General features: G+C 36.6%; 2 protein-coding genes and 1 long non-coding RNA gene across 12 annotated transcripts in view; 2 read left to right on the plus strand and 1 right to left on the minus strand.

Annotated features, from left to right (window-relative positions):
• The first annotated feature begins 885 nt into the window (after window positions 1-885).
• On the plus strand, window positions 886-8,634 carry slc25a17 (solute carrier family 25 member 17). Its single transcript, XM_081364956.1, has 9 exons — window positions 886-1,170; window positions 1,497-1,557; window positions 1,657-1,723; window positions 2,256-2,407; window positions 3,198-3,314; window positions 3,397-3,545; window positions 5,014-5,109; window positions 6,307-6,392; window positions 6,532-8,634. The coding sequence occupies exons 1-9, from the start codon at window positions 1,096-1,098 to the stop codon at window positions 6,680-6,682; spliced, it is 954 nt and encodes a 317-aa protein (XP_081221082.1). The 5' UTR covers window positions 886-1,095; the 3' UTR covers window positions 6,683-8,634.
• A 688-nt stretch (window positions 8,635-9,322) lies between these two features.
• The window catches only part of mrtfaa (myocardin related transcription factor Aa), a gene marked incomplete at its 5' end in the record, with an annotated part of 56,834 nt that continues 39,154 nt past the window's right edge, over window positions 9,323-27,002 (plus strand). For 6 of the 9 annotated variants that reach the window (XM_081377496.1, XM_081377499.1, XM_081377502.1 and 3 more), the window contains one exon: window positions 18,228-18,450. In XM_081377496.1, the coding sequence (XP_081233622.1) occupies window positions 18,228-18,450 (223 nt within the window). Of the gene's footprint in view, window positions 9,618-11,723; window positions 11,787-18,227; window positions 18,451-24,732; window positions 24,872-27,002 lie in introns of those variants that run through there. The other 3 variants (XM_081377500.1, XM_081377501.1, XM_081377503.1) reach the window with 3 other exon arrangements.
• On the minus strand, window positions 18,233-26,116 carry LOC308697908. Of its 2 annotated transcripts, none has more exons than XR_014031007.1 (3): window positions 25,923-26,116; window positions 24,722-24,861; window positions 18,233-18,429 (listed from the first exon to the last, which is right to left on the minus strand). It is a non-coding gene; the product is annotated as an uncharacterized lncRNA (long non-coding RNA). The 2 variants fall into 2 exon arrangements; XR_014031008.1 differs by lacking the exon at window positions 25,923-26,116 and adding an exon at window positions 25,425-25,528.

Consider the following 27,002-nt stretch of genomic DNA (forward strand, 5'->3'; position numbering starts at 1 on the left):
GTGTTTGTTGTGGAAGATATGTAAAATATTCCACACAGGTATCGACTTTAGTTAGAGGGCTGGTCTTGTTAAAGGATGCAATCACTTCACTCAACAAGCGTGTCTTCCATTGAGGCATGAAGACTCGTTTAACATGTTAGTCAGGAATATAAAGAGTGTTTGGCAAGCACTTTTTTGTTGGGTGAATTCAGGTTGATTGGGACACTTTTCCCCAGTCATCTCAATGCCAAAAAGTGTCCCACTCAACCTGAATTCACCCCTAAATGAAAAATGCTCCTTGAGAGTGGAAGCTAGATTTTAACCTGAGTAACAGAGTAGATTAAACTGACAACATCTGAGCACACACCTGCACCTGTGTGCACAGTCACAAAGATACTTCACTGTAGTCTGAGCTGTATGGTTGCATTTCAAAATATCTGTCTATATCTACCTATTCTTCTGTTTTTTAAAAGAAGTCTGCTGTGCTCATCATCAAGCCAGCATTTATTTAATAAAAATACAGAAAAAACAGTAGGCTGATATTGTGAAATATTATTACAATTTAAAGTAATATACAGTTAAATATTAAAATAAATGTAATTTTCTATTTGAATATATAATTTATTTCAGTGATACAAAGCTGAATTTTAATCAGTCATTACTCCGGTCTTCAGTGTCACATGATCCTTCAGAAATATATTGTCAGCTGGAAAGATTTGAAAAAGAAACCCATTTCATCATATCTGAGACAGTTATTTGTCATATTTCCCCTAGAAAGTGTCTATTCAGCGTAATAATAATAAAAAATCGCTTATAGTTCCCTTTTATTCAAACCTGTGGGAGGGGTTTACGTTTCTGCTTGTCTACACAACCTATGTACACAACGCGCGGTCAAGAAGAACTTTTGTCCAATCATCGTTGAGGACATTTCTACAAGCCTTTTCATTGGCTCAAACGGACCCGGAAGTTGATCCGCTTGATGTTGACAGGGAAATATCTGCTGGAGCTGTGTATCATTCCCAATTCTGAACTCAGAAACCATATTATTTGTTTGCAGTCTAAATAAATTAGAGAAAAAGAAAGTCACTTTGCAGTTGCATCTTCCAGTTTGCGAGGATGGGATCTAAAGATCTGAAACTCCTGGATGTGTTTTCATACGAGAGTCTCGTGCATGCAGTCGCCGGTGCGATGGTAAAAACTCAGTTTTACATGATCACGTCACATCATCTGTAGGGTTTTTATATGATCTCGTTGACGGCTTTTTGAACGATGACACATGTGCAGTTATCACACATTTTGATCTGCTTTTCTGAACTCCACCTGCTGCATGACAACATTAAAAACAATTCAAGGAAAAATCAATCAGTCAATAAGTCTTCATAACATTTTGATTGCTTTGAACCTTTAAAGTCAGCATATTAAATGTGACACACACACACACACACAAAAAAAAAATCTAATATGGTAAATTTGCTCTTATATATATCATCTTTTTAATAAAAGTCATTTGTTTGCAGGGCAGTGTTACAGCAATGACTGTTTTCTTTCCTCTTGACACAGCTCGGCTTCGGCTGCAAGGTAAACAGTGAAACACATTGATTTTTGATTTTCTTTTTGCCCCTTTATGGTTTCTGTGTTTTAAAATATGGGACCACATTTCTTTCTGTTTCTGTGCAGTTGATGAAAAGCGGAAAGCCAAATCTACTCCAGCCATTCTGTCGGAGATCATCAAGGAAGAGGGTCTGTAAGTTATTTCACATGGTTTAAATCAATTCATGTGGCATCATCTAAGCCAGGGTTCACCAATCTCGGTCCTGGAGGGCCGCTGTCCTGCAGAGTTTAGCTCCAACCAGCTCCAACACACCTGTTTGAAAGTTTCTAGTATGCCTAGTGAGACCTTGATTAGCTGGTTCAGGTGTGTTTAATTGGGGCTGGAGCTAAACTCTGCAGGACAGCGGCCCTCCAGGACCGAGATTGGTGAACCCTGATCTAAGCCTTAAGGTCTTTTTCATTTTATTTCAGGTTGCAAGCATAACCAATTACCAGTCTTTTTTTTTTACTTAAATCTTTAATCTTTAATCTCTCTCTCTCTCTCTCTCTCTCTCTCTCTCCCTCTCCCTCTCCCTCTCCCTCTCCCTCTCCCTCTCCCTCTCTCTCTCCCTCTCCCTCTCCCTCTCCCTCTCCCTCTCCCTCTCTCTCTCCCTCTCCCTCTCCCTCTCCCTCTCCCTCTCCCTCTCCCTCTCCCTCTCCCTCTCCCTCTCCCTCTCCCTCCCCAGGTTAGCTCCATATAGAGGCTGGTTCCCTGTAATCTGCAGCCTCTGCTGCTCAAATTTCGTCTACTTCTATTGTTTCCATAGTCTGAAGGCCACCTGGCTGCAAGGTCAGAGGTCAACGCCAGGGCGAGACCTCGTCATTGGCATTGCTGCAGGTTTGCTTATTTGAAAATGTACTGTATGTGCTTCTCATAAATTTGATCATAATTATAGTAAAAACAGTAATATTATGAAATATTATTATCATTTAAAATAAATAAATGTTTGATTGACTTTTGTTTGAATATATTTTATTTAATATTTAATACAAAGAACAACATTTATTTTAAATAGAAACCGTTTATAACATGTCACTTTTAATCAATTTAATGCATCCTTAATAAATAAAAGTAGTGGTACTTTATCATGGTTTCCACAAAAATATTAAGCTGCACAGCTGAATTACCACATTTTACCGAATTACCAAAATATGAATTACCACAACTGTTTTCAACATTGAGAATAATCAGAAATGTTTCTTGAACACCAGATCATCATGTTAGAATGATTTCTGAAGGATCATGTGACACTAAAGACTGGAGTAATGATGCTGAAAATTCAGCTTTGACATAACAGGAGTAAATTATATTTTAAAATATATTAAAATAGAAAACAGTTCTTTTAAATTGCAATAATATTTCACAATATTACTCTTTTTATTGTATTTTTGATCAAATAAAAGCTGCCTTGGTGAGCATAAGAGACTTCTTTCTAAATTGATTATCTTATTTATTCCAAATATATATATATATATATATATATATATATATAGATATATAGATAGATAGATAGATAGATATATAGATATATATATATAGATTATATTTCATGTTTCCTCATCTTCTACTATATGCATGTACTGTAGCTTGTGCTAGGACTAGCATAAAGCTAACTGTCTGCCTTTAGGTGTAGTGAATGTTCTTGTGACCACTCCACTCTGGGTAGTCAATACCAGACTGAAACTGCAGGGTGCGAAATTCAGAAATGAGGACATACAGCCCACACACTACAGAGGAATTATGGGTAAAATATATCAGACATGATACTAATTTCATTCCCTTTAATTAAAATATGTGATATCATTAGTTGACCTGTCTCTCTTCAGATGCGTTTGTACAGATCATGCAGCAGGAAGGAGTGGGAGCGTTATGGAACGGGACGTTTCCCTCCCTGCTGCTGGTGCTCAATCCAGCTGTGCAGTTCATGATCTACGAGGGTCTGAAAAGGCATCTCCTGAGGGGTGTGAGCAGAGAGGTTAGACTACTGATACAAAAACTGGTCTTCTGGGGACTTCTTTTATGATGCTCTAAAGTTCATAGTCTGAAACTCTTACAATATTAAGGACAGTGCAGTAATGGATTATTTTCAGTTAGAGGTTTTTCTCAGCAGACCCGATTATGACAGCACATGAATAAACAGATGAGTCTGTTCTTAAGATCTCAGTTGCCTGGGAAACAGTAACAGCAGCATTTCTGATATTGTAGAGTGTGCAGATGATGATTAGAAATGTTAGAGTGGATCTGCCCATTCAGATCAGCACTCATGAGCGAGCATCTGTCGAGGATGAGTAAACCACTCCACAGATAGTGTATTGATTCCATAGTGATATAGCAATTACGATTATGCAAACACTAAGATGTCACAGAACATTCAGTTTCCATTGAAGTTCCATTAAAGTTTAAATTCAAATCAGGCTTTTTGGTTTAAACTTAAAGGGTTAGTTCACCCAAAAATGAAAATTCTGTCAGTAATTACTCACCCTCATGTTGTTCCAGCCCCGTAAGACTTTCGTTCATCTTCGGAACACAAATTAAGATATTTTTGATGAAATCTGAGAGCTGGATCACTCCTCCATAGGCTGCTTGGTAATTTCATCTGCCGGTCCAGAAAAGTTAGTAAAGACACTGTTAAAATAGTTCAAGTGACTACAGTGGCTCAAGCTTAAGTTTATCAATACTTTTTGTGTGCAAAAAAATAACGACTTTATTCAACTATTCATTTTCTTCTGTGTGGGCCTCTGAGTGAGTTCGCGAGAGCGCCACGACGCATGCGCGAGAACTGAGAAGATGACGCAGATGGGTCTCGATGTAGTGTTTCTAAAGTGTGCATTTCCTGGATGTCCAAATCATGAGAAACCAACGGGAAAATGTAAAAGTGCCTTACCAATGCCGCAAAATGAATGGCTTACCTTTCACACTTTCCCATCAAATGATCGTGAGCGTCATCTTCTCAGTTCTCGCGCATGCGTCGTGACGCTCTCGTGAACTCACTCAGAGACCCACACAGAAGAAAATGAAGAGTTGAATAAAGTCATTATTTTTGTTGTTCTCGTCACTTGATAAACTTAAGGTTGAGCCACTGTAGTCACTTGGACTATTTTAATGATGTCTTTACTAACGTTTCTGGGATGGCAGATATCAGTTACCTAGCAGCCTATGGAGGAGTGAGCCAGCTCTCAGATTTCATCAAAAATATCTTAAGTTCCGAAGATGAACGAAAGTCTTACAGGGCTGGAACAACATGAGGGTGTGTAATTACTGACAGAATATTAATTTTGGGGTGAACTTACCCTTTAAATGTGCTGTTTCCTCTGTGTTGACAGGGTGACTGTAAATGGGTTTGCAATGTGTTCAATTGTGATTGAAATGATTGATTTTCATTTTAGGGTGAACTATACCTTTAATTGATATGTTTCACTGTGATTCTGTCTGATTGTTAATAGCTGTCCTCGGTGGAGGTGTTTCTTATTGGAGCCATTGCTAAAGCCATAGCAACCACCATAACCTACCCACTACAGACAGTTCAGTCGGTTCTACGGGTAAGACCAGAATACATTTGGATTATATTTACCCAAGCAGGTCTCATGTACATTCAAAGGTTTGGGGTCACTAAGAAAGTCATTTTGAAATGAATTCATTCTTTTTCGAAATAAATTTTTTTTTTTGAGAGATATCCATCCTCCAAAATGCTTGTCCTGTTTAGAGTCATGGGGAAGTAGTCCATATGACAGAGCCATTTTAATACTTTTATTCAGCAATGATGTATTAAATTGATTTTATATTGTTACAAAAAAATAGCTGTTCTTAAGAAATTTCTATAACACTTAACTGTAAGGTTTCATTTTTAACATTAGTTAATGTATTAAGTAACATGAACTAATAATGAGCAATACATTTCTTACTATATTTGTGTGACTTTGTTAATGTAAGTTATTAAAAATCAAGCTGTTCTTTGTTCATGTTAGTTCACAGTGCATTTACTAATGTTAACAAATACAACTTTTGATTTTAATAATGTATTCGTAAATGTTGAAAATAACATTAACAAAGATTAATAATTGCTGTTGAAGTGCAGTTCATTATTAGTTCATGTAGTTAACTAATGTTGACAAATGAAACCTTATTGTAAAGTGTTACCAAAATTTCTATTCACCAAAAAATCACGTTTTAAACAAAAAATATGAATTACCACAACTGGTTTCAACATTGATAATAATAAGAAATGTTTCTAGATCAGCAAATCATCATAGAATGATTTCTGAAGGATCATGTGACACTGAAGACTGGAGTAATGATGCTATGATGTTGAAAATTCAGCTTTGATCACAGGAATAAATTAAAGTTGAATAAAAACTGTATGTGTGTGTGTGTGTATATATATATATATATATATATATATATATATATATATATACACACACCAAAATACTGTACAGTTTGATTGGACGTGACCACTGATGTCAACAACAAAAGATAGTTGAGGGAAGCATTTTCTCCTCCCTTTTAAGAGTGGATTTATTTATCTCTCTTAACTATCCTTGGTTAAATGGTTAGTTTCATTTGCTTATAATCATTTAGCATTATTTTTCTCTGCTGTCCCTATCAGAACAGATCTGCAGCCCACCAGTTCAGAACCACTGTTAGACATTAGGAATCCACACCTCTTCTAAAGGTTTTATTTTGTTTGTGTTCTGATAATATGGTCTATTTAACCTGTCCTGTCCCTCTGTGTTCAGTTCGGACAGCATGGCAGGCCTGCAGATCAGTCCAAACTCCTGAATAGCCTGAGATCTGTCATGTATCTGCTCATCAATAGAGTCAGGTGCAATTACACACTCTCAAACTCTCAAACACACACGTATTCCATTCTTAGCAGCTTAGCTCACTCACACATGTTATTATCTTATGACATCTGAACTCCTCCTGTCAAACTGACATGTTTGTTGATTGATTTACTGCAGGAAGTGGGGCATGCTGGGATTGTTTAAAGGCCTGGAGGCGAAGCTGCTTCAGACGGTCCTCACTGCCGCACTGATGTTCTTGCTGTACGAGAAAATTGCCAACACCACCTTCAGGGTCATGGGGGTCAAACGCACAGTGACGTCCCACTGATGTCATAGGAACTACTCATGTGTTGAGCAGTGGTCAAATGATGTGTGTTTTATAAATGGACGAAATATACAGGACCAGTCAAAGGTTCAGACACACTTGACTCGGTTTGTTTTTCAAGATATTTAAAAACTTTTGATTGGCTTACATGCTTGATATAAACACTGCAGGCAAATTTGCATATTGCCAACATATGAATAGCTCAACAAAACTTTTTTTTAATGGTTGAGTTGGACTGAATAGTGAAAGGAAATTCAACCAACTAGTGATAAGCATAAATGGAAACTCCGTCAGTACAGTATCCCATGATGCACCTCATTGTTTGCAAGAATGTCCAGAGTGTGCAGAGCTGTGATTTAGACATTTAATCATTTAGCAGATGCTTTTATATGAAGAAACTTTGAAATAAGGAACATCACAAGCAATTTGTCATAAGAGCAAACAATGTTGTTATTGTCATTTTCGGTAATTGAGATGAAGCTGAAATAAAATTAAATATAGATATTGGATAAAATCCTTAAAAACTTGAATAGCTTAAATGAAAATAGAAATGTTGCCTTTGCATCAAATTGAAATAAACAAGTTTAAGTACTAAAATTACTTTAACTGAAAATGTTTTATTAAAGCTATATAGACATATTTAACAAAGCAATTACTAAAACATAACCTAAAATTAGAATGAAAATATAATATATAGCTAATATAGCTAATTCAAAATATTGATAAATGCTATAATAGTATATAAATAATACTAAAATAAAACTGATTCATTTATGACCAGATTGAAAGTATAAACCATAAATGAAGTGTGGATACTTTAAAGAAGCTAAAATATAGGTTATTTTTGATTTGTGAATTTTTGGGGGGTTTTATGTAATTCTTTCTTTCTTTAGTGTTATTTTGTATTTTTAATGACTTCTATTGAGAAATTTGGCAAATAGTAATAAGGAGTGTGTCCAAACTTTTGACTGATAGTGTAGTAATACTAATTAATGTAGTATATATGCACAATTACTGAAATCAACCCCACTTAAGTAATTAATGCAATATACTCATTAATGCAAAATTGCCTTAATGCCTTGGTCACTATTTTATATAGTATTTTGAACTAACCTTGTTTACGAATACCAGTCCAGATACAAAGCGTCAAAAGGAATGTAATGCTTGTGACGGATCTGTTTTGTGAGAGAGATCATTGCTGTCAACAATGGACCCTGATCTCAGATCAGCCCTCCTGCATTGACGTACCATATAGAAACAACCAGGGCTGCGTTTCCCAAAAGCATCGTAATTTACACCAATGGTCTATGATCAACTTGGGCTTACCATGCTCGTGGGAAAGGCAGTCAAGGCTGGTTTTTCTGGTTCTGTTTAAGTGGTACTCGATTTTACTTGACAACTCAAAGCCACTGAGGCTGTAACAGACATTTAACCTAAAAAGTCTACAGCCTGAACTTTAAAATATCTTACTTTTATCATTCTTGATAAGGGACTGGAATAACCAGTTAGTGAGTCAGAATCACCACATCTGAACTCTGAATGTTGCACTTGCACACAGATACTGCAAGACACCGAGGCTTATGTGCATGCTTTATAGACAGACTCATATGTGAATCCATACAGATATCAAAATGCATTTGGACAGTAAAAGCATTTCAAAAGTCTCTCTCATTGCTGATGTCCACACTGTACTGAAATGTAAGTGGAATCGTCAGCATACTGTTACAGATGTTTATGAATGTAAAATGTGGATGTATTTTCCCTTGAATGTCAGAATGATTATTGATGTTGATTAATATATTAATAATCGCAATCCCAGTCAGATGATTCAAACTATAAATACTTTAGGATACTGTATTTATTGATGACTACTTAGATTTTATAATTGATGTCACATAAAATTTCTGTAATATTTTTTTATACAATAAAATAATTGATCAATGATAATGTGGTACAAAATGGAGTCGTATGCACTGTTTTGCCGTGTTTCAAGGTGTAAACCTCCATATTAACAGGGTCAGACAAACAGATTGCGTAAATTGTCCTCGAGGAGGCAGTAATCACTCTTTTTGCGTTATTCAACTCAAAATTCCCAGACTAGTGTCCATAAGAAGTTTTCCAAGTCCCTAAGATTTTAGTGACTAATTAATATATTTTTAAAATAATTAAAATATTTTAATTATAAAAATATTTGTAATAAATTATCATTGTTGATTTTTTTTTTTTTTTTTTTTTTGGAAACAAACAGACAAAGCCGAATTGTGGGCCACAAAAAAAAATCCCTAATCGTGTTATGTTATTGGATATATTTGTACAGTTTAAAGTATGTAGTATATACAATTTTTTATTTTATTTTGTAAATAACGTAGAAGCTAACTTTCATTTTACCATTTGGTAAAATCTCCACGCCGAGCTCCCACCCTCAACCGATGAGCATTCCGATTGGCCCTCTGATTCCACCGAGAACAGTGAGCAGCGCTGTGATTGGTTTAGTAGGTCATCGTTCAACACAGTCGACCTCGTTTGTTTACAGATATGGCTCTGGTTTGTCCCTGTCGCGGAAGTCATTTAAATGAGCCTATTGGTTATTTGCGATGCCAGTCTTCTAAGTACTCGCCAACTATTGGATGGCTCATAAAAATGGGCGGGGTTCCGGTTGAAGTTTTCTGGATATCGGAAACGATTAGTGAAGTCCAGACCATTGGAATACCAATAGATGATGAGATGTATCAACCATTGTAAAGTAAGACAACTGTTAAACTCATCCCTTGGTTTGACGCGCTACCGCTGTGCAGGCGCAGTCTTTTGATCCAAGACTTTCAGGGTGTTTAATATTGCATCACGAGCTTGCTGGAAGTTGCATTGTGAACGTTAGTTGGGAACAGCAAGCACATGGTCTGAGTTTGCTTGCCAGGATACTGTGCCATATGTTTACTGGGTGAGACAGCATCTTTTTTGGGGTTGTCCTGCATATGACTGAAGATTATTAGGGATACAGGTCACCTTGACCACAGTGGGCATAGGAGGGTGCTTGTGGTCCTGATGCTGTGAAGGTGGGACTGTTATGTAACGTGCATCATGACATGGTGTCTTTATTCTTATTATATTGAATGCATCTGTCGTTAGGTGAGTTTGCATATTATGACAGCTCTTAGAACATGTTATTTAAAGCTTTTAAAGTGTGTTCTTTTGCCTTTGTTCCAAAAGTACTATGGTTATGCCATATGTTTTGTTTTTGGACAATATACCTTGGTAAATAATACAAACAATACCAGATAGGTTTTGACATTTATGGTACTATCATACCATGTACAATATCAGTGTATGTGAATGTGGTATCCAAGTTCCAAGGTGTATGAAATAAAAATAATTTAGACACTTCAGTTAAAGTCTAAAGTCTTAGTTTAGTTAAATGCTGATGGTCATACAGATGCGTTTGATCTCTGTATGACTGCATTATTGCTTTATAAACAATAGTTTAATGTCCTGTTTTGCATTCATTTTGTTGGTTTTTTTTATATAAATGATTTTTAATTAACTTAAAAGTTAACTTTTTTTAGTTTATTTAATAATATAACATTAAGGTAAATAGGTTTATGAAAAAGAATGTGAGTATTTCTTAAAATTAGACATTTATAAAAAAAAAGTGACTTTTTTAATATATATATTAAATGGGTTCAAGGTTCTGCTGTAAGTGTCTTGAGATGTATTGTATGATGCATAAGACTTATTGATCTGTCTTTCTGTCACATCAGCGTTTTAACTGCAGGTTGGAAACATGATGAATATACAATATTTAACATATACACAATAATACCACGCAGTTTATGATCAACAGGCATGCCTTCTGCTTCACACACTGTGTGTGTGTATGAACTAGGTCAGCTGATGATTCATAGTGACTCAGTAAAGTGGGACAAAATGAACTCGAACTTCTGCTTCATTTAACACAATATAGAGACTTTGAGACAAACCAGCTTAAAATGATAAAAAACAACAGTCCTCACTTATTTCTGTAATATGTTTCTTGTGCCTTAGTCACTCTTACTTTTGTCCTTTTGTCTCGCAGCTCAGGTTTCAAGGAATGTTGAAGTTCAACTTTATCAGCAGAAGAAATGTGCAGCTTGTACTTTTGATAAAGCACTTTAATTCTTCTGCTAAAATATGTGTTATTTGGGCTGTAAGATTGTCTAATTTGTCCTTTAAGTTGTGGTACTGCTGTTCTATGTGGATAGACTTCTGGTTATGGGCTACCGCCTTTTTAGCATTTTTAATTATTTGCTAACTTGCAAGCATTTTGCTTTCTGTTATGTATTTCATATCATCTTTGTGACAAATCAGCAGAATTTGCAACAGCAATGCTATCTAGCTTGCTAACACAGATGAGGGTTTTGTGGAAACTACAAAAATGACTGTTAGCTATATCATTTCCAGCTTCTTGTTTTGTAGTTTAAACAAAAATCTTGTGAAGAAAAATATGAATATTTCTAAAATAAGTATTTCTAAAACATTAAATATATTAAACATTCTAATATATTAAAATAAAATAAAAATGAACAAATATTAAAATGCTTAACATGATCATTCTTTTGTGGTGGGGTCTGTGTTGACATGGTGAGTAAAAAAATGTAAACTACTACTGGCAAATCCTTATTGTCAAATCCTCATGATCGTTTTACCTAATACCCCTAATGTGAACCGATCTCTGAGATGTTTTTGGTAACATTTTTTTGGGCCCAATTCTCACTATTAACTAGCTGCTTATTGGCATGCACATCACTAGGATATTGGTTGTTTATTAGTACTTATAAAGCCTTATTAATGCCTTATTCTGCATGACCATATTCTACATCCCTGAATCCTACCCAAACTTAAACTTAACAACGACCTTACTAACTATTTATAGGCATTAATTAGGAGTTTACTGAGGCAAAAGTCAGTTAATAGTTAGTTAATTGTGAGAATTGGACTCTTAACTTAAGTGTGACCATGTTTTTTATTAGCTAATCTTTTGCTCTTTCTTTTCCTACTTTCTTTCTTCTAGTTGGTGGTGCGTCACACCTGACATGGAATTACTCCGGACTCTTTTGAACAGGGAATAAATCAGGTAACTGAATCACAGGCACCTACATGTAAACACTTCTGGGTATTTTCCACCTCACAGCTCCTTGTATTTATTTTGCTGTTGTTCTGCATTCCCAAAACCCTGTTATTATCTTCACTTCTCAGAAACTCAGTGCTCTTTAATTTGGCTTAGTAGATTAATATAGTTCAAACGGCATGTGAATTGATCATCTCTTTTGCTTTACTAGTTATATAGTAGCATGAAATAAGACATGAATGAACATCAGAAGGTATGTTGAAAGATACTGTACAACTTACCGTAATTCGTATCATGTCTAGTGTTATCGCTCAATTAGCATTTCAACTGTGGCGAGATGTCAAAAAACAGCTTGTAAACAATGTGTCACATAACGTTATATTTACCTCAGGAAAGCCATTCAGTGACCATAAACTCGTTAGTTAGCTAGAAAAATGACACCCTTTAAATGTTTATATTTAAAAAAAAACTACTTCGATTAGAACCATAATTGTGTAGGTAATTTAAAAGGTTACTATTATAAAAAAATAAATAAAAAAAATAAAAATGTACTCAATTTTACACAATTAATTTTAACCTTTAATAGTCATGTACCCATTGACAGGGTTCCCTGTATAGTTTACAGCTTTAGTTGACAGAGAATGATATCCTAGAGAAAAGTTGACATGTACTATACCTGATACACATCCAAATGAATCAATATCAAATTAAATTGAAATGAAATTGGTATTGAATTAAATGGAATCGCAAGCTTGTGATTTGAAATCGAACCCAGTCCTAGTTTGTATTCATAAAGCCTAGGAGTAAAAGTCAACTTGAAACACCATACACACCCCATTTTGCTTTTGTAATCTGATAGCCTATTTCTCAGAAAAAATACAAAACAAAAACTGACTGAAAGTCAGTTGGGATTGCGGGCCACTTGGATACTGTTGGCCTGTTGGCTGTTCCTGGCATAGATTAGCCAGCTGCCACTTTGCAGAGACAACAGGCACACGGCAAGATATTCTGACTCAGTGACCTCATCTATTTGGTGATGTGTGTAGTCTTAAAATGTTGACTTGTCTATGCCCCACGTGTTTAGCTTGGTAAACAAAAGAAACAACCATCCTGCCTGCTGTTGAAGCCGATAATAACGCCAGAGAGCATTTGTAGAAGGACAATTCATCCCAGAGATAATGGTGTTTTGCATTCTGACCCAGATAAAAGCAAATGTGCCTGACCACGAAAGCCAAAATAAGAAACTTGACCTCAGTTTTACAATTCAAAGACCTGAGGGAAAGACCTTGCTTATGCTGGAGGCTTGGCTTTAAGTCATATCCTGATTCCATTCCTCACCCATAAAAGTAGCCAAAACCCCCAGGAATTTGTTTGTGTACTGGCTTTAATTGCTGGGAGGTAATAAAATAGTGTATTGGAAAGACTGTAACTTCTGAATAGGGTAAGCAGTAATCTTCAAAGTGATGTACGATAAGTGATGTCAGTAAAGGCAATATGTTCCCAGCAGCTGAGCATCAGTTTCTCATAAAGATCAATAAATCATATACATTTTGTGTAAGTGTATAGTGTAATTATCGTGAGTGTGTGTTGGATGTCAGAGTCAGGATGTCTCGGTTTTAAAGTTCATCCATCCATCCATCCTGCTCATCAAAGCTGCATTTATTTGTTTAAAAACACAAAAAAAGTAATATTAAGAAATATTATTATAATTTAAAATAAATGATTTCTATTAGAATCTTTTTAAACAATGTTTTCCTGTGATGGGAAAGCTGAATTTTTTGGCATCATTACTTCAGTCTTCAGTGTCACATGATCTCTCAGAAATTATTCTAATAGGCTGATTTGGTGCTATATATGTACAGTGAAGAAAATAAGTATTTGAACACCCTGCTATTTTGTAAGTTCTCCCACTTGGAAATCATGGAGGGGTCTGAAATTGTCATCGTAGGTGCATGTCCACTGTGAGAGACATAATCTAAAAAAAAAAAAAAATCCAGAAATCACAATATATGATTTTTTAACTATTTATTTGTATGATACAGCTGCAAATAAGTATTTGAACACCTGTCTATCAGCTAGAATTCTGACCCTCAAAGACCTGTTAGTCTGCCTTTAAAATGTCCACCTCCACTCCATTTATTATCCTAAATTAGATGCACCTGTTTGAGGTCGTTAGCTGCATAAAGACACCTGTCCACTCCATACAATCAGTAAGAATCCAACTACTAACATGGCCAAGACCAAAGAGCTGTCCAAAGACACTAGAGACAAAATTGTACACCTCCACAAGGCTGGAAAGGGCTACGAGGAAATTGCCAAGCAGCTTGGTGAAAAAAGGTCCACTGTTGGAGCAATCATTAGAAAATGGAAGAAGCTAAACATGACTGTCAATCTCCCTCGGACTGGGGCTCCATGCAAGATGTCACCTCGTGGGGTCTCAATGATCCTAAGAAAGGTGAGAAATCAGCCCAGAACTACACGGGAGGAGCTGGTCAATGACCTGAAAAGAGCTGGGACCACCGTTTCCAAGGTTACTGTTGGTAATACACTAAGACGTCATGGTTTGAAATCATGCATGGCACGGAAGGTTCCCCTGCTTAAACCAGCACATGTCAAGGCCCGTCTTAAGTTTGCCAATGACCATTTGGATGATCCAGAGGAGTCATGGGAGAAAGTCATGTGGTCAGATGAGACCAAAATAGAACTTTTTGGTCATAATTCCACTAAACGTGTTTGGAGGAAGAAGAATGATGAGTGCCATCCCAAGAACACCATCCCTACTGTGAAGCATGGGGGTGGTAGCATCATGCTTTGGGGGTGTTTTTCTGCACATGGGACAGGGCGACTGCACTGTATTAAGGAGAGGATGACCGGGGCCATGTATTGCGAGATTTTGGGGAACAACCTCCTTCCCTCAGGTAGAGCATTGAAGATGGGTCGAGGCTGGGTCTTCCAACATGACATTGACCCGAAGCACACAGCCAGGATAACCAAGGAGTGGCTCTGTAAGAAGCATATCAAGGTCCTGGCGTGGCCTAGCCAGTCTCCAGACCTAAACCCAATAGAGAATCTTTGGAGGGAGCTCAAACTCTGTGTTTCTCAGCGACAGCCCAGAAACCTGACTGATCTAGAGAAGATCTGTGTGGAGGAGTGGGCCAAAATCCCTCCTGCAGTGTGTGCAAACCTGGTGAAAAACTACAGGAAACGTTTGACCTCTGTAATTGCAAACAAAGGCTACTGTACCAAATATTAACATTGATTTTCTCAGGTGTTCAAATACTTATTTGCAGCTGTATCACACAAATAAATAGTTAAAAAATCATACATTGTGATTTCTGGATTTTTTTTTAGATTATGTCTCTCACAGTGGACATGCACCTACGATGACAATTTCAGACCCCTCCATGATTTCTAAGTGGGTGAACTTGCAAAATAGCAGGGTGTTCAAATACTTATTTTCCTCACTGTATATGCAAATCTCTATACATCTACATCTATATACATTCACAGTCTGGCCCAAACAGTACATCTGGTGTTCTGCAGTCCCTTTTCCCAAACTTCCCTGTGTTCATCGTCGCTCTCAGCACATTTCTCTTACCGCAAATACTCCCACTCATATTTTTAGTATTACTTCACAGAAATGTTCTGTGAACCAACAAAAGGGAAGAAAAAAGCATATCACAGAAAACAAATGAGTTTACAAAACAATTTTACTGCAGTGCTGAGAATCTGAGATGTTAACAGAATGCACCTGTCAATCATATTTTCCCGTTGTGACATCATTCATCACCATGGCGATAGATTCCAGCAGCACTGTTTTGCTCAGATGGCCTGATGAGAAGTGTGTGTGTGTTTTGTGTGACTCACTCGGCACATGACTAATCTGTTATCTGCTCCTCTTCTCTGTACTCGAACCCTGTGGAGAGAAATGCGTTTCTGAAAGCACCTGACACTCCTTCTAGTTCTATCAAAACCAATTCTCTTGTTCTGCAACAAAGTGTTTTGTTTTCTGCTAACTTTCTGTGTAGAGGGAAAGTCTGATCCGTATGACTTTTTCTGTTCCACAAAATAAGACCGTTTAAGAATCTTAATGTAGCTTTTTCAGATTATACAGGACAAATAACCTCATCAAGAGCTCAGTGAGAAGCCTTACTACAATGAAATCCACTGACATTTTTCGTTTGTGATTCATGTCATTGTTAGATGACAACAGAAACATTAATTTTTAAAAAAAAATTCACCTAATTATGCTCAAACTAATTAAAAAAAAAAAACGAATACATTTTGCTCCAATATTAACTGTGCTTTACCAATTAAATAAGCTAAATTCATTCATATGGCTTCTGCTTGAGTTTGCAGCTTTGTTGATGCTTGCAACTTCTCAGTAAACTAGCTGAATCAACAATGTTATTTCCCTGTTATTCAAAGCAAGGTGATAGGATCTAACAATGATCTTTTTTTTCTGAAGAGGGGATTTTGTAACCTGAGATCAGTTCTGATGGAGAGCTCGAGAGTTTTTCATTGAAATTTCACTCAAGATGAGAAATCTGTGAATGCTTTCTGGATGTTAAAAACACAGTCATGCATTGTAGAATATTTCAAATTGTCCGGATCTTACTTGTAGCAATTACAAGAAATTATTCAGGACATTTTAAATATTCCATATTGACAGATCCAAAATGTTGTACGCAATTCTGATTATAAATTATTATGTTAACCATATTTTCTCATGTTGTGCTTTTTTTAACATGCACATGAGAGAACTTCCCCTGTAGTCAATAATTCAATCCCTTAAAACTCATATTTGAGCACCAAAATGGCATATTTAAACGTCTTCATGTCTTAAAATAGCTTGAATGTAACAACCTTGCTTCATTTAGCCTAGTATATGCAGTGCCATGAATATGAAAATTAGCCCCGCCTCCACTTACTCACAACAGCTCACAGATTTATGAACTTAACTGAACTTTATGAACTTAACTCGCTCAACTTAACTGAGGTAAATGGTATCGCTCTTTACAACGTCGGACACATAACAGTAATTAATATGATTAGCCTTTAGCTTGACTGTTATCAAGTCAAGTTGCTAATGTTACACAAAACATGTTCCTGTTCACCATCTCAGAGTCAGACAGTTGCCTTCTAACAATCCTTAGAAACAACTCAGAACGTCAGTGGAGAAAGACATATAGTTCTGTTATAACATCGTAACATCATATACATAATTCACCCGCTATAATGCTAAATGTACCCAACAGAAAAATATACTGGGAATTCATCGGTTCTCTTTAGACTCCCCTACTTCATAGAATGTAAATTATGCTAAAGCCATCCGGCACCTTGTTGTAATTAGTTACAAGAGACTGTCTTTAGTTCACTGCAGTTTAAAGAAGAAAAATACTCGGCAATGGTGTTGACTGACGAATTTGCACGTTTTATATAGCATATTAAAGTGCCACATTTAAACAACATTTAAAAACTTGATTTTCACCACAGGGGTCTTAACAGAAGATGCAGAAATTCAAAAATTCTGCTTTTGAACATTTAAGTGTTTTAGACGATGCAGACATTCTAAAATTCTGTTTTTGGACATTCCAATGTTCAAGATGTTGCAGACATTCTAAAATTCTCATTTTTTGAATGTTCTTGATGTTTCTGGCATTCTAAAATTCAAACGCTGTAGATGTTGCTGAGAAATGCAGACATTCAAAAATTCTCTTTTTTTGAATATTCAAAATTATATAGATGTTGTAGACATCTTAAAATATATATATTTTTTCAACATTTGAAATGTTATAGATGTTGAAGACATTCTGAAATCTGCTTTTGAACATTTAAACAATCAAAATCTTGTCCCATTCAGCACATGAAACCATCTTTCAGGTTCTGTAATTGAGTGTAAAAAGTGTAATCTGAGCTCTAGGTTTGCCGGGACATTTCACCATGACACAGAATATGTAAAGGTCAGAGCAGAGTAGACATGCTCTCAATTTTCAAATGATCTTTAAAGATTACTAACATTGGAAGTTGATGGTTGGAAAAAGTGAACCCCATTAGCAGATGCGGCCATGATTGAATTTCTGACTCAGTGTTGGGATGATACCTTCGCAACCTGTCACTGCAAAGATGCTGCTTTCTGCATGTGAAGTGTTATAACATGTTACCATGGTGATGGTGTTTGTCATCTGCTTAAAATGCTTGCAGCAGAGTTTGTGTTACCACTGTTTTTTTCTGTTGCAGTGAGATCATATCTCTTCACTACACACACACAATCCGAGATGAATGCCTCTTTTCTTTTTGTAACTAAAGGTCATATTCACAATGTTTTACTTTTTTCCTGGAAAATATCCTGTACATACTTTGAAAAACTGTTGTCAGAAATGATAGTTTGTTCCCTTTAAATGGACATAAGCCTAGCAAATTTAAGATAAAGTAGGGTAACGGTGAATGACTAATGTAATTATTTTTAATAGTCTGTTCTCTTTTTTTCCTTTAGGGCTGTTTTTGACCATGGCGACTATGGGGGAGGAGTCAAGTCCCAGTGTCACCATCCCTTCTCTTCCCACAGGCTCCGCCTCCAGTCCACAGAGTGAAGCCGTAGCCAATGAGCTGCAAGAACTGTCTCTTCAGCCCGTCCCCAACTTGCTTCCTATTCACGAGAGAAAGAATGGTGAGTTTATTATAATGCCAAAACAATTACATCTAAATACTAAATCTAAAAACATGATGTCTGGTATGACGTCAGAACTCGAAAGTCTAATTCGCCACTGGTTCCTTCTAGATTTTCTTCCAGGAACACACTCGTCACAATATTCCTCATTTAAATAATTTCCACCCAAGGCATCCTCAAAAAAGGGACTAGGCTTTGAGTTGCATTAGTGGTGTATTGAAAGGTTATGGTAAGGGGCGTGGCATTTCCGAAATGTGTTCTAAGCGGGGGACCAATCAAAACACACTGGTCCAGCTGACCAATCAGAACACATTGCACTTTTCAGAGGGAGGGGCTTCGCACAGACCGGAACTAAACAGAGCGTTACAGAGACTGAGAAGAGAGGTGCTGAAACAATGTAAAATATGAGAAACATTTTTAAACAGTTTAGACTCTAGCATGACCTATTCTAGAAGACCCTGAAAACAAAAGGGCATTTTGTAAAAGGGCATAATATGGCCTCTTTAAAACAACTGTTTTTTGTCATGTGAAAAATTAAATCATATCATATAGAAACTTTGTATAATGTGTAATTACAACCTATGCAATGCCACTGAAAACATTTACACTTTTAAGAGAAAGAATAGCTCATCTTAAAATAACCTGTGAAAAGGCACCATCTCACAAGTCCTGGACAGATTTTGTCCCTCATGTTTTTGTCTGGGTGTCTTAATGAGAAGAATATTTCACATTGATGGCAGTGTCACTGTCACCACATCTAGCTATGGGGGGAAAAAAAACTAAAGGCACCCTAGATAAATGTTTGATGGTAAATTTTCCACCACAAATATGTTAACTACTATAACAGTTAACTACTACACCACAACTACAACTAGTTACAACTACACCACAAATATGTTAACTACTATAACAGTTAACTACTATAACAAAAGCTAAGGCCGTGTGTCCACCAAAGCGTTATTAGCCAGCTGAAAACGCTAGGCGCTCTGCTAAAAACGCTCAGCTGTGGGCGCTTGAGATCGTTTTGGCAGCGCAGCGTTTTTTCAGTTGAGACGGTTGAGACCGAGACACTTTGCTTGTTATGATACGGAATATCCGCGAAAATCTTACTAGTATCTAATTTCACACATATTTTGTTTCTGTGTTGATTCTATATTAAAATGTCAATACAATGTAATGTATTTTATCTGGCTCTTGATTTTGTTCCGTTATTATGCTTGTTGTCATCTGTTGACGTTGTACAAGCAGAATCATGTGGCGGACGCGGTTGGTCGGTGTGGTATTAGTCCCGCCCCTCCTCCACTGTGATTGGTCGGTTGGGTAAAAAGTGACAGTGATGAGCGCTGCGTTTTACCAAAAGTTTTACATTCTTCAACTCTCGGCGACCAACTCAGCGTGTTTGAAAAAACACGCCAGCCGCGAGTAAAAACGCTTTGGTGGACACACGGCCTAACAATGAAAAAAAAACTTCTAAAGTATTTATTAATATCAGTTGATGCACATTTCAACACTTGCTGATACAGTATCTGTTAACATTATTTAATGGACCCGAGCTGACAAACTAGCAATGAACAGTTGTATTTTTATTAACTAATGTTAACAAAGATTATCAAATACTGTATCAATGTATTTGATTAAGTGGTAAGGTATGATTAATTTTAGACAATGTTTTATTTCGCAGGACTTTTGTAAATCTAGCAGCCAAATGGCAAGGAATTTTATTCTCATTTGCACTTATCGGATGCTGATTTTGGATCCTCTGTGCAATCACAGATTTTAAAAGCCGATTTTTAGTTTATTTTTTTATTTAGCTTGAGTCATACACACACACACACACACACACACACACACAAAAAATCACAGTAACACTTAACAATATGGTTCCATTTGTTAACATTAGTTAACTACTATAACAAAAGCTAACAATGAAAAAAAAACTTCTGAAGTATTTATTAATATCAGTTGATGCAAATTTCAACACTTGCTGATACAGTTTCTGTTAACATTATTTAATGGACCCGAGCTGACAAACTAGCAATAAACAGTTGTATTTTTATTAACTAATGTTAACAAAGATTATCAAATTCTGTATCAATGTATTTCCCACTGTTAGTTAAAGGGATAGTTGACAAAAAATTTAAAACATTTCTGTCATAGTTTTCTCTCCCTCATGTTGTTCCAAACCTGTAAGACATTTGTTCATCTTCAAAACACAAATGAAGGTATTTTTAATGAAATCTGAGCAATTTCTGAAAATCTCAAACCAGCTCTGTAACACAAAAATGAGTGAATTTATCTGAATAAAAGCCTAAATTAAATATGTTCGTCATATAAAGTGATCGTGTCTCTTCAGAAAATGTGGACTAAACCGCTCAATTCATATGGATTTGTTTTATGATCTCTTTAGGAACCTTTTGAACATGTTGTGTAGCTGTCAACGGAGGCACAGAAAGCTCTCAGATTTCATAAAAAAAAAAGATTGTGTGTTCATTTGTGTTCTGAAGATGAACAAAAGTCTTATGGGTTTGGAACGACATGAGGGAGAGTAATTAATAAAATAATATTCCTTTTTTCGTTAACTAAGGGAACCTTATTGTGAATAGTTACCAAAATCATAAACAGGACAAAAAGAAAGTGCTTCTACTGGCGTGCACAAGTGCATAATAACACAATGTTATGATCTGATATTATAAGCCTAATGTTATGGTTAGCATACATGCACATGGCCGAAATGTGACATGCTCACACGTGGCTAAGCTGATTAACCGTGTTCTGCCTCATAGCAATGACCTGTTTAGCATGTGGTGATCGGCCTTTGGCTAATAATGGTTTCTAGGTTTATTTTGCATTGCTTATTTTTGTAAACACCCACACTTGCCTCCCACAATCTCTGTATGTTCAGGGTGAAAATGTGGTTGGAGGAACTGTGTTATCTGTGAGGTGTTGCTACTGCCATCCAGTGGATCCTATCAGCACTTTGGTATTTTTTTTTTTTTTTTTTTTTATCCTGGAAAAGTATTGGTCAGCCTGAAATCACTTGCACTACAGGGGTTGAACAATGATACTGAAACAATGGCCAATAAAGTGTTGGAGGTTTCACACCTATATAAGCACGGCCTGGTGGCCAATCTGCACTGATTTTATACATCAGTATTAGCAGAGTGAAGGTTGAATTAGCAGAGCAATAGTACAGCTGCACATAAAGTATTGCAATACACACAACATTATGGGAGACATATCAGAGTTCAAAAAGGGACAAATTCTTACTGGCTCATCTGTGACCAAGACAGCAAGTCTTTGTGGTGAATGAAGAGCTGTGGGATCCAGGGTAATGTCGGCATATCTCCACATAGAACGAACTACATACAACAGGAGTAACTGTTGATGCAAAAGAGGAAGCTGTCTGAAAGTATTGTCCAGTACTAACCCAGATTGTATCCAAAAGATGTAAAAGCTGCCCAACTCACTGCAGAATTAAATGTGCACCTCGACTGTTTGTCAGGAGCGTCACAGAGAGTCAATATTAATGGTCGGGCTGCTACAGCCAAACCTTTGGTCAGTCGTACCAATGCCAAACGTCGGTTTCATTGGTGCCAACTGGGCAAATCTTAGACTTGGGCTGTGGACAATGTGAAACATGTATTGTTCAACTTCACTGTCTTTCCCACAAAAGTTACGGCGTGGAGAAGCCTCACAGAAGCTTAACACCAGGACTGTTGCTGCCCAGAGTGAAGCACGGGGTGGATCAGGGTCAGTGATGGTTTGGGCTGCGATATCATGGCATTCCCTATTGTGCTTGATGGACGCATCACTGCCAAGGACTGCCGAAACATTCTGGAGGACCGTGTGCACCTAATGCTAATACAAGTGCCGTGTATCAGCATGATAATGCACCAATACACACAGCAAGACTTGTGACAGAATGGTTTGATGAACATGAGAGTGAAGTTGAACATCTTCCTTGGCCTGCACAATCACCAGATCTAAATATTTTCCTACATCAGCATCACATAGTGACCTGGCCACAGTCTGGAAGGCTCAAAATCTTTCTTGCCACTGTGAAGGAATTGTATGTGTCATTCCCAAGATGAACTGATGCTATATTAGCTGCAAAATGAGGCCCTTCACCATACTAATAAATTATTGTCGACCAGGTGTTTCAGTTTCATTGACCAACCATATATATATATACAGTCTGGCAAGTAAGTATTCATTTAGCAGATGCTTTTTTTTACCATCCCTGATTGACCTGATTTAAGTGCCTTGTTCAGGCTAATGGATCGGCCCTAGCGAGAAGGGTCTGGCTGCAGACATGCACTCTACTCTGTCTACTCTTGCACTCTCTGCACAGGAACTGGAAATAAGTTGCATGATGTTGTAACAGATTTTGGCACTTTGATTTTTAAAATTTGTTTCTTATAATAAATATTTTGAAACAAATATAATAGTGTCAGCAATGAAACTCACATTGATGTGTGTTTCAGATGACATGAAATACAGTCAACCCAAAATTAACATTTGGACGCTTTTATATTTTGTTATCTTATCCGTAGTCATTTATTTTACAAGTGTAACTTTCAGCAGGTGTCTGAATAATTAAAACTGTATGTATATTTGGCCACATTGCAGGGTTGCCGCTGCAGTATCAGATACTGTCATACCAGATCATGTTTTGGATGTCAAATGGGGTGTTATTTTATTATTATTTACGGTATATACTATAATAGTATTTATTAATATTTGGAGCTAGCTGTTATTTTTGTATTTTCAGTTTTATTTAAATTTAGTGTTTTTTGTCATTTGTCTTATTTTTTTTTATTTTTTTTACATAATTTAATTATTTTTTAATTTCTTTTTTAAAATACTTAGTACTTTTATGTAATCTTATTTAGGTTAGATGCCAAGGCAACATTTAAATTTTCAATGTTAAGTTTTTAATTTTATTTAATTTGATCCTTTTTAATATTATTTAAATACTATTAAATATTCTTAATAGTTTTTGTTTTACTTAAAGTCTGTAAATTGCGATAGTCTTTTCTTCTCTATTGTGATGTATATCCGAGTGAAGCGGCTTCTCGAATAAGAAAAAAAGTATGGCGACCCGCCTTCACATCAACAAACACGTCATCTGAGAAGTGAAGAGATGTCACTGCAAGAGGGAGAGGAAGTTGTTTTGATGAAATATTACAAGGACACATAAATAAATAAATAAAAATTATAAATCATTTATAATAAATATTGTAGTATTCAATAAATAAAGAATTGTCAATTTTGATTTCATGGTGACTTTAACAGTAACAACATTAATGAGAGACTCCATTTGCCACTCAGGATGTAGGAGACAGGACTGTGTTTGCATATGCACACATTTTATTCTTCAAATGCGCAGTTTGAGAATTTTTCAGTTTCATTACTTGTACCCGTGAGCCAATCACATTTATCCATAAAGCTCAAGAATCTTTCTCGATTTGTCGCCTCCGAGGATATTTTACACCCTCACACTTCAGCGTGTAAAATCACATGCGGTTCAGGAAAGAGCCTGGGCCATATTTGCTAAAAATGGCTCCTAAAACACCTGCCAAACAGAGCGATTTTACACCTTAACAGTGAGGTGTGGCTGCCAGACAGACTTTAGATGCATTTCCAAAAATTCTGCAGTCTTAAATAGCTGCAACAGACAATTGTTCTCTCTACAGCTGCCTGAAAGTCTGCACATTTTTAGGAAGTCGTAATTCTCAGATTTTCATTTCAGCCATGTATTCATACTAAGAAATGAACGTACATATCTGTGTTATTCTGTCGGGAGAGATAAGTCATTGAGTGCAGAGTGGGTTGCCTTAAAAAAACACACACTACTCAGCACAAATGTGTGTGTGTGTGTGTGTTTGGAACGAATGACTTGAGGAACAGCTGCGGTAGTGCTGTCACACACAAACACACACACACACACCTTTCCCTGCGGATAACTTCAGTCTCCATGCTGCTACTGCAACAGCAGGAGCTTTGGATCATTGATGTGGCTGTTTCTTCTCGTCAGAAATCTCTCTTCTTTAATTTTTTTATTTCTAACTTTTCCATCATTTTCTACTCTCTTTTTCCCTCATCTGGATTCCTGTGAGCAGAGCAGCAGCTTGGGTGTTCTACGTGAATGACTGAAACAGATGAAATATGAAAGACACTAATGCTGAATGAAGTTTTTGAGTCAATTGGAACGTCTCTTTGAGGGAAAAGCAGTGAATCACTTCTTTTTGCCGCAGAAAGATTAATTTACCTTTTGAAAACATGACCACCATGCTGGACACCAGCTCTTGGCTCCACGCTGGCCCCGCCCCTTTTGGATCTGCTCCAATCAGCCGCGTCATGAGGAAAAGAGCTGTCCGATTGGACCGTGAGCGGCGTGCTTGCCTGAGTCTGAGAGAAGGTGTGGAGTCGTGTTGCATGTATGCATTCAGACCGACAAACACACTTAAAGCCTTTAGCAAGTGTCTGAACAAGGCCCTAACTCTATTCAACTTTGCCGCATAGATCAACCTTATACTACAGACACGAACTGTGGGGTGCTATTACGGTTTCATAAATATTGATAAATATATATATATAGATGCAAAAGCCTCTAAGTGCCATCTGAAATTTTCTTCTAGAATGATCATTTTTATCAAGCTCGTATATTTAAGTTCAGTAATTTCACTTAAATGGCAATGAAAATGACCTATTATTAGTCATTTAAGTGAAATTACTGAACTTAAATATACTAGCTTGATAAAAATTATCATTCTAGAAGAAAATTTCAGATGGCACTTGTTGTAAAACTATATACGTACGCCACCAGTTAAAAATCGTGCTTATTAGGATAAATGTCTTTTTTTATGGTCAGTTTTCTCTTTTAGGTCAAATACCATCATATTAGAGCAACAGTTTGAACAGATTATTGCTAAGAAAGTTAGTATATCTTTGTAGCATGAATAATAACTCACCTTATTTAGTGGCACAGAAGTTTGAAAGTAACTCTATTGCCCTCTGGTGTACTGAGTTTTGTTACTTTAAGACTAATACATGAGCTTATTTTAAGTATGTTGTTCAGCCGGGTCATACTTTGGCCAAGTGCTCATGTACTTGAATGTTTCTAGTCTAATACAGTCTACAAACTAGCAACTGTGCAGCTATAGAAAATCTTTCAAAACCCAGTATCTTTCTTCTAAACCTGTTTTACATCCATTAAGGTTTTTTTTTTTTTTTTTTTTTTTTAAGTCTAAAAACAAACACATAATTGAACGTTCGCAAAGACCCGCCCCCTTTAGTTACTGTTGCTATGCCCGACAAGCCACGCCGCTCTCACGCCTCGAAAAATACATTGCGGAGCAAAGAGGACTCTGATTTGACAGTTTAGTCACACCAAGTTACTTTTGATATGAAACAAAGTCTTAACCTTCAAATATGGTAATTTTTTTAAAAGAAATTTAAACCATAAATACCGTTTTGATGCTCTTTAATGTGTCGTGACAGATCGCTGTAGCGCCTCAGTTTAAGCTGCTCGTAAACCGATCATCTCTTCCTTCTAGTTAATTTATAGCATCAAATAAACATCAGAAGGAATGTTGTTTCAACCGTGGAAAGACGTCAGTACACACCGTTTTTCAAGTTTAAGTCCACAACGTTAATCTACTAACTCTCCTGACTGCTTTGTCGGACAAAAATGGCGGATTCGGCAGATTATGATTGGTCAGATCGCCTGTCAATCAAACTCCCTGCAAAGGGTGAATTAGTCGTATAACTAGTTTATAAATTGGCTGTGGCTTAGCAATCAGATCTAATTAGATCAAATGTGAGCTGTGATATTGTTTTATTGAATATTTTATCAGTGAGATATGTAAACACATGTGATCCACTAAGCTGTTTGCACGTGTTTGTGTGGCCGTGCGTGTTGTGCTTGGCGTGCCATGGGGGTGATAAGGGAACCAGAGTGATGACATTTCCCTCAATCCAGGATGAAGAAGCATCAGCTCATGCATGCACACACGCACATAAACACACACACACACACACACATGCTTAACAGCACATTTAGGTGTCCTGCAGGTTGCAATTTGAGACGTGAGGCGTAAATTACAATGATATCCCCAATAACTCAGCGGCAGCTCAGCAGCCTGCCACACAGATTGAGTGTCAGGTACAGAATAACTGTCAGGACACAAATAGAAACATATGGACTACAAGGTATCAAGAAAAATGGAGAGATTCCAAACAACTACCTTAAGTCTTGCATTGTGAGCTTAATTGTGATATTTGTGGTAAGAACGGAAACCATAAGTAAAGCAACTCTTTTAGAGGGGTTAGATCAGTTTGTATTCTGCCTTTGTTGAATCCTTGAATCTGATTGTTTGGTTGCAGGGTATTGATTAATTTTCTTCAACTACATGGCTATAAAGTAGTTTCAGGTATATAAAATATATCAAATAAAATATTATAATCTAAACTCTTAGAAATAAAGGTTCCAAATGGGTGATTTAGCATCAGTGCCAGCATGGAAAGGTTTCCCAAAGAACCTTGCAGTC

Source organism: Scardinius erythrophthalmus (assembly GCF_964197995.2).
Source record: "Scardinius erythrophthalmus genome assembly, chromosome: 1".
Taxonomy (NCBI): Eukaryota; Metazoa; Chordata; class Actinopteri; order Cypriniformes; family Leuciscidae; genus Scardinius; species Scardinius erythrophthalmus.